This window comes from Geospiza fortis, unplaced genomic scaffold (assembly GCF_000277835.1).
Source record: "Geospiza fortis unplaced genomic scaffold, GeoFor_1.0 scaffold12, whole genome shotgun sequence".
Classification (NCBI taxonomy): domain Eukaryota; kingdom Metazoa; phylum Chordata; class Aves; order Passeriformes; family Thraupidae; genus Geospiza; species Geospiza fortis.
In genome coordinates this window covers 3,122,444-3,130,634 of record NW_005054323.1, presented here as the reverse complement: position 1 = coordinate 3,130,634, position 8,191 = coordinate 3,122,444, and the positions used below count along the sequence as shown (strand labels likewise).

General features: G+C 37.3%; 1 protein-coding gene across 1 annotated transcript; it reads left to right on the top strand.

Annotated features, from left to right (window-relative positions):
• The first annotated feature begins 3,008 nt into the window (after positions 1 to 3,008).
• GCNT1 (glucosaminyl (N-acetyl) transferase 1) lies at positions 3,009 to 5,890 on the top strand. Its single transcript, XM_005420851.2, has 2 exons — positions 3,009 to 3,176; positions 3,570 to 5,890. The coding sequence occupies exon 2, from the start codon at positions 3,704 to 3,706 to the stop codon at positions 4,982 to 4,984; it is 1,281 nt and encodes a 426-aa protein (XP_005420908.1). The 5' UTR covers positions 3,009 to 3,176; positions 3,570 to 3,703; the 3' UTR covers positions 4,985 to 5,890.
• The last annotated feature ends 2,301 nt before the right edge of the window (positions 5,891 to 8,191 follow it).

The window sequence follows — 8,191 nt, the reverse complement described above, 5'->3', positions numbered from 1 at the left end:
TGTAGTATACTATTGTAAAAGTGTTTTGTTTGGTGGGGCTTTTTCCTTTGTTTTGGAGATTTTGGGCAGTTTTTGTTTTGAAGACCTAGGTTATGGAATTTTGTGTTTGCTAGAAATCAAGCTGAAATTACCTTGATTTTGTTTAGTCATACCATACAGTTTGTAGACGGCAATAAAGAATAATTTTGGCAGGAAAGAGGGAAGTACGCAGCTAACTCAGCCTTTGTACCAATTCCCTCAACTACCAGCAACGGCTGTAAGTTTCCTCTTTTAATGATGACTGCTTCAGAAATACAGATTTTGACTTGAGGAGAAAGCAGTAACAAAAAGGAAGTGGGTCACGTATGTAAATTCTGCAACTGAACCTCAGTTGAGAGCAAAATGAACGCTGCCAAATAAAGCTTTTCCTCCATAGCCTTGCAAACCTTCCTCCACCTCTCCCACAGTGGAAAGTGCTGCCTCTGACAAGGTAATTCTCTAGTGTGTGCACTAAGGCTGTTCAGAGCTAAAGCTTTAGTCATGATAAAAGCTCAACTGAATGCAGTCTGAAACTATGAGTTCTAGGCTCAGTAAGTGTATTAGGTGTATTATAGATGAAAGGCAACAAATCTTACCCTGTAAAGACCAGCTTTTAGGGATATGATCAGATTTTAGGACTTCAAAATTGTGAGCATAAACAAATAGTAACTTAGTGTTAAAAATGGTCCGAGGAAGAAGCATGCCAGTGAGAGAAATTTACAGGGAAAAAATTCCACGTAAAGATAAGAGCCATGTTAATGTGCAAATGTTTGCAGATCCATCATTTTGGTATAATGAAAATGCTGGCTGTGATTATTCTGAGCTCTGAACAATAGAGGAATTGCACCCAGCTGGGTATACAAGGTCTTTCTGAATGGGATTCTTTATCCTACACTCAACTAAGTTTTACTCCTAAATGGGAGCAGGAAAGACTTCTTAGCAAGCTTTATTCTTTGAGAATTTTAGAAGGTGAAGACTGCCATGGTCACTTTCAATTAAGACCGTCTCCCTCCATTGGAACAGTGATGGGTTGGTAATCTTCTTGAGTGTGTGTTATTTCTCAATGCTAGTGCTCCTATAAAAACTAAGACTAGGATAAAATAATAGTACCGACAGCATAAAGAAAGGATTCCAATGTCTATCAGCTAAAGTATCACAAATATAACTGTATTTGAAGTACATTTTAAGTTCTAGAAAAGTCTTAATTTTTAAGTTTGTAGGCAGAATACAGTAATTGAAGGTTAAGCAGTATTACATGCTTCATCCTATGAAACTATATACCCAATGGACACTATCACATATTTAGTCTCCTTCCTCTGTTAATTTAATATGCAATGAATATTATTTTTGGAGGATTAGATTTACTAGCGAAAACAAGCAGGACATCAAGTACAGAAATGTGTGATAAGTTACAAAGCATGTTAAAACATGTTCTAAATTATGTTGTTGGGTTCAATGTCACATTGCAAATTGAAAGAGGATTCTGGAATTTTCCTTTTAAATTTTTTTAAATTCAAAGTGTAAGACCTCATTGTTAAAATTTCCCTCTGCGTGCTTTCCACTGTAATTGCATGCTAGCTCACTGGGCTACTTCCCTTAAGTTTTAAGTTTAAATTTTTTTCCAATTTGACTTCACTGTACATGAAAAATACTCTTTGAACAAATGTCTGCCTTCCTTAAAATAAATTAGAAATGCAGGATAAAATACTTACAACTGTAATTCTGAAAACTAAGTACACTTCAGAGTAAATAAAACGTTTATATGATGTTGGTAGTGACAAATTTGTGTCTAGTTTGTGGTCTCTGCCTGCTGTTGGCTTGAAATACAAAATATTTGACTATAGTACTTCGTGATTCTCGTAGATGTGCTAGACACTTGTGCAGTGTTCCACACCTTCCTCCCACCTTCTGCTTCCCCCAGTCAATTTGCATTGTCATGGGCAAAGTTGTGGTGTATGTAGTGCATCCCGGGCAGCATTACTGATGAAAAACTCTGTGATGCCATGCCTCAGTTTCTTAAATGCACCTGAAATCTGCAAGTAGCAGCTTAAGACCCACAGTTTAGCAATTAAAAGTTAAAATGATACTGGGGTAGCTTAAAGAAAATAGGGGGGGAAAGGAAATTCTTAACGCTGAACAACCTATGGCAAAGCAGAGCAGTGGACACAATCCACACTAATTTTTCTTAAACAGAGTTTCTTACCAGTTTTTATGAGTAGCTGTTATTCTTAGAGCTATTTAAAAAGTTAGTCTGAGGCACTATCTTTTTTCTTGAAAGTAGTAAAAGTGTAAGGAGCCTTGTGTCTCTCAAGTACTTTATATTTTATAAACTTACAGATTCACGTTTTGGAATACATTCTCTGTAAACTGTGTGGGCTTTTGCAATTAGAAGCTTAGGTTGCAGGTTTGAAATTTAAACCTGCACTAAATTATTAGGCAGTGAATTTGTGTTTAGAAGTGGCTTCTGAGTAGCAATGTAAGTTATTTAAGGATATCCTGTTCTTGATCAATTTACCTGCATGAGATAGTACTTTAAAAAAAAAGAAAAAAAGACACAGTTCTGTGATTCTGTGATACAGTTCTAGAATGCAGCTTTCTCAACAGCTACAGCTGTAGCTGCTGCACAACTGCAGTGATTATGTTCACAGAGTACTGAAATGGAAAAAAAGGTGCTTAAAGAGTAACAGAACTAACAAACTAAAATTATCTGGTGCTTGTGCAGTAAAGTAGAAAATAAACTTGGCTAGAAATCTTGTTGCAATCCAGCACTGCAGCATGCCTCCCCATAAAAGTAATTGCTGAATATTAAAAACAATTGTGTTTAAATGATGGTAATGCAATACTGCTGTGCACTTAGATTAGTGCACTTGCAGTGACTTGATACAAATCAGCTTGAGATACAGGTCCTAAGTATTGCCTCTTCCCTTATAAACCTATTTCAGCAATTCAGTAACAGTTTTTCTCACAACTCTGAAAACTGAGGTGCCCTGCTGTAGTAACTTTGCTCCCTCACCCTTCTCATCAGCTCTTCCCTGGTGGTATTTCTAAGCTCATATGAAGGATGTTGAAGAAAGTGTCTCATATAAAGATCTTGAAAGGCTGCAGGGACTTCTTTGCCAGTGAGAACTAAAGCATGACTGCCATCCAGGAAGTGAGTGGTAAGTCTTAATGATAAAGAAATCTGTGTCAAACCTGAAGTGGGCATTAAACATTCTTGTCAAGCTCTAAAGCATGAATTAACAAGAAATACTTGCTTGTCAGTAGTGTATCTGACTTCAATTTTGTTCTAAATGCAGATGAATCAGCTCTGTTTTCTTACTGAACTTCGGTTTTTAGTGTTAGTACTGTGGAAGTTTCATGAAAACTGTATGCTTCTCCCAGTGTTTTTCTATAAAAAAATTTATTCATTAATTTTTAATTTTCAACAGAATATTTTTGGCTGAACTATTCAGCTTTCTACTGTCACTAAATAAAAACGTAATTATTAATCACTAATTCTTTAAAGAAACCTTTTAGTCTAAGAATTACTATCCTGTTCCATTTTGTTTTAGGATTTTTCCGCCCATTTCCCTGAAAAACTTGCTAAATTCCTGAGAAACAAAATTTTTTTCTGAAGCTGTTGAAGCTTATATGAAGAGAGAAGAAGACTTTTTTTTTAGCCCTGCAAAGCTACCTGGTATTTGAAATGCTGAAGAGGAAATTACGGTTTTGCTACAACTCACGCTTCAGGCTTTTCTTGGGTCTAACTCTTATTTTAGTAATAATTTCGGTTTTGAAAGTTAACCAGAAGGAAGACTTCCTAAACCGGAAACATCTGGAGCTAACAAAAGAAGATCCTATTAGCGATGTTAACTGCACCAAGATTATTGAGGGGGATATAGAAGAAATACAAAAGGTACAGCTTGAGGCATTATCAGTGTCATTTAAGAAACGCCCCAGACTAACAACAGATGATTATATTAACATGACTGCAGACTGTGCTTCCTTCACCAAGACTAGGAAATACATTATGGAACCTCTCAGTGATGAAGAAGCAGAATTTCCAATTGCTTACTCTATAGTGGTTTATCACAAAATTGAGATGCTTGATAGACTTCTAAGATCAATCTATGCTCCACAAAATTTTTACTGCATTCATGTAGACAAAAAGTCTCCAGAATCCTTTTTTGCTGCTGTGAAGGGGATAGTCTCATGTTTTGATAATGTCTTTATTTCCAGCCAGTTAGAGAGTGTGGTATATGCTTCGTGGAGCAGAGTGCAGGCAGACATTAACTGCATGAAAGATCTCCACAGAAGAAGTTCAAACTGGAAATACCTAATAAACCTATGTGGTATGGACTTTCCTATAAAGACCAACAAGGAAATAGTAGAGAAATTAAAAGCCCTTAAGGGTGAAAACAGCTTAGAAACAGAAAAAATGCCTGTTTATAAAGAAGTGAGGTGGAAGAAACACCATGAGATTATTGATGGTAAAATAAAGAACACAGGCATAGACAAACAACTACCACCTCTCAGTACTCCAGTTTTTTCTGGCAGTGCCTATTTTGTAGTTAGCAGGAGTTTTGTAGAATATGTACTAGAAAACAGCAAAATACTTCAGTTCATTGAGTGGGCGAAAGATACTTACAGCCCAGATGAGTACCTGTGGGCAACAATCCAGAGAATCCCTGAAGTCCCAGGCGCATTTTCTTCCAGTGACAAGTACGACGTTTCTGACATGAATGCCCTGGCCAGGTTTGTCAAGTGGCAGTACTTTGAAGGCGATGTGTCCAAAGGTGCACCCTACCCACCGTGCAGTGGAGTTCACATTCGCTCTGTCTGTGTTTTTGGAGTAGGAGACTTGAACTGGATGCTACGGAACCACCACTTATTTGCTAATAAGTTTGACACTGATGTCGACCCTTTTGCAGTGAAATGCTTGGAAGAGTATTTGCGACACAAAGCTCTGTATCTGCAAAAGAACTGAGATGTGTGCTCCTGTTGGGAAACATACGTACAGATACTCTACTGCTACGTACTTCAACGTGTTACAGCAATCGCGGTGATGCTGATAATGGGTATAATGACTCTCACCATGCTGGTCTGGTGCTGCTCATGCCCTGCCTTGTCCATGGACAAGAGGGAGAAAACATGTCTTGAGTATGCTGTGTGGCACACCCAAGTTTGGAGCTTTAGGTACAAAATCAGCACGAAAGCCAACTATTTGGAATATTTATTATCTAGAAGGTATAATTAATGGACTTCCTTTGGCTAAACTGTTTTAAGGCATAGAAAATGCATGTTGTTCATGGTTATTCTCAATTTTTTTCCCATGAATGTAATGCTAACTGGAAGAGAAAGATGAAGGCGTGGGGTACAAAGCAGCTGGACTGCACTTCATACTGAATACTAAAAGATCTCAGGAATATAACATTAGAAGTTATCTAAAAGCTATGCAAAAGGGGATATGCAAAGCCAGCTGTTACCATTTTACTTAGATCTGTTTGCTGCAGTTCTGTTACATGTAATTCTTAATCCTCCTGAAAATTTTGTCTTCAGCATGGAGTATTAAAGAATTCAAATCTTTTGTATTCTTAAAGCACCCTGATATTGTGATATAAAGTTTATACACTAGTTTGTAATTACATCTTCTCAGGGAAACTTCATTTTTGTGCCTGATGAGATTTAGACTTGTAATTTTACATTTCTTACTGTATGGGGAGTTTTGTTTTTGTATCCAAAATCGATGAAATTTCTCAAAACTTAAAGAACTGCAGTAGTGTCTAAATATTACTGATGGAACTGCTGGTTTCTGCTTTCTGTCAAGCTCAACTTGCATTCCATATTATTTTAACACTAAGTACGGAAAAAATAAAATTATTTTTTTAAATGACATTGTCTCTTCCTACAATTGAAGTCCCCTCTGAAAATACCACAAATAATTCCTAATGATGAAGGCCAAAGATATTTTAGCTATAGTTTTCCATACATGACTGAAGATAAGCCCTACCTTACCTCCATATGGTCATTTGTTCATGTGTCTGTGTTTGTTTAGGTTTAGCTTGTTCATCTGAATTTTAATTCCAATTAGGCCATTGCTTAGTTTTGCTGCTGCAGTGTGGCACAGAAGCTTGGGGATGAAAGAAGAGGACACGGTGAGGGATAATATTATTTCCTTCTGTATCAATAAGGGTTTGCCATGCATAGTTACTGCCAGCTGTCTCGTTCCTGAGATGGCAGTGGAATTCATTACAAGTATTAGCAAATGGCAAAACAGACTAAATTTTTTTATTTGTGAACTGTTGCTGTGATTGCAGCATGTGTTTCTTACAAAGGCAGTTTGTTCTGAAGTTTCTCTTACTTACACATTAACATAAGGGACTGCTTGCTGTTGATCATGCAAACAGGGAGGCAACCAGTTTAATCTGAAATGGAGCCTGTTTTTGCCAACCTCCGCCTTCAGAACCACCTGAAAGCTGTTCTGGGAGTCTTCAGAGACTTTCATATTAACAGGTAATTAAAGTTTGTGAGCAAGGCAGTTGAGGGAAATACCCCATCTTCCCCACCCTCTTGACTTTTCTACAAGAATGCTCTTGCAGACAGTTGTGCTTTACCACTGTTGCACAAGCTACCACAAACTTCACTGCATATAGTACTGGGAATTTCCAGGAAGTCATTTTTAGCAGAAAGCTGCTTTTAAGAATTTGCACCTAAAAATAATGTACATGAATATCTTCCATCATACCAGAACTGCTGACTCAGTTGCTAGAAATCTACTTGTCAGTTAGAGCACCTACCTCTTTCAGCCTGCTTTGTACTTAGTCATTTGTGTAACACCCTGTCTGCATTTCTGTTGTTAATAGTACTGCTACTATAGGTGGTGAAGATGCTGCTTGATTAGATGCTTCAATTATTACTGTTTAGATGGAGTCAAGAGGTAATCTTTTGTACAGAAGGAAAAGTAAGAGAGCATAGCTGTTTAGGATACTTTTGCCATAAGACAAGGAAGAATTTCTTCTGGGAAAAGTGAGCTACCAAAAAAACCCTCTAAAACTGACTAGAGAAGTATAGAATTTCTCTACTCTAGAGAGTAGAGAAATTCTACCTGCTTTGGTAGAATTTAAATGCCCAAGTCACATCCCAGCTTACACCAGCCTTCACACCATGATCCTATGATCCTGTGGGCAGCTAGGAGGGAAACTGGTTTGCATTCTGCCTACTGAATAACCCTTTTTTTTTTCTTTATTTATTTTTAATGTTTTCTGTGCTTTAAAGCTGGTTCAGTTCCTCAGTTTAGCTGCCCACCGTTGCTGGGAAGCAGTGAGTGGCCACTGAAATTGTTGCTGAAGTACCACATAGGCTACTCAGAGTCCCCTAATATAATTTAATTTTCCATAGCAGAGCTTTCTAAAAGAGCTTAGTGCATTGAAGACACTGCTCTAGTTCAGTCCCCACTTAACACATAAGCATTTTGAGTGGCATTAATAATAATAACAACAACAACAATTTACTTGGTTTACTGATGATAACTGTGGTAACAAAGTATCCTGTAACACTAAGGATCGCCAGGCTGAAAGCATTTAGGATCAAAGGGTGATTTGATCCCAGAAACCTGATACTTATGCTTTTATCTCTTGCCTGCCTAAGGTTTGGTTTGACAAGGGAGCATGTGTTTGGCTCTTGCTCCTTCCTATAGAGCACAAGAAAAATTGACAGAAAACCTACAACACTGCAGTTATAATCAAGGTCACCAGTCAGATCACCATTACTTGGTGCATTTTTAAGCGGTCTGACAATTAAAAATTGACCTAGGTCATAACATGAATGCAGTATAAGATAAAAATGAAAGAAGAGGTCATCTGCTTCAACATACATGTACTGTGCTGATCAGGAGGATTTAATCCCTCCAGATTCAGCACCATTGCCAGTTCTGAATTGCTGCAGCAGTCATTAAAAGTAATAAACATGATTTAATATAACTTCTGCCACAATACTTCACTTTTTAAATTTCTATCTTCTTTTTTTGAAAATGATAGTGGTGGTTTTCTTTTAGTCATGGAATAATTAGAAGAGCTAATATTGTAGGGAGTACCTCTTCAGTCAAGTTAAATAAGGAAAATTTTGTAATGTAAAATGGTTTCTAAATTCCAGCTAGCAATACCATTCGTTGTTAGCTTAATGTTTCAGTAATCTA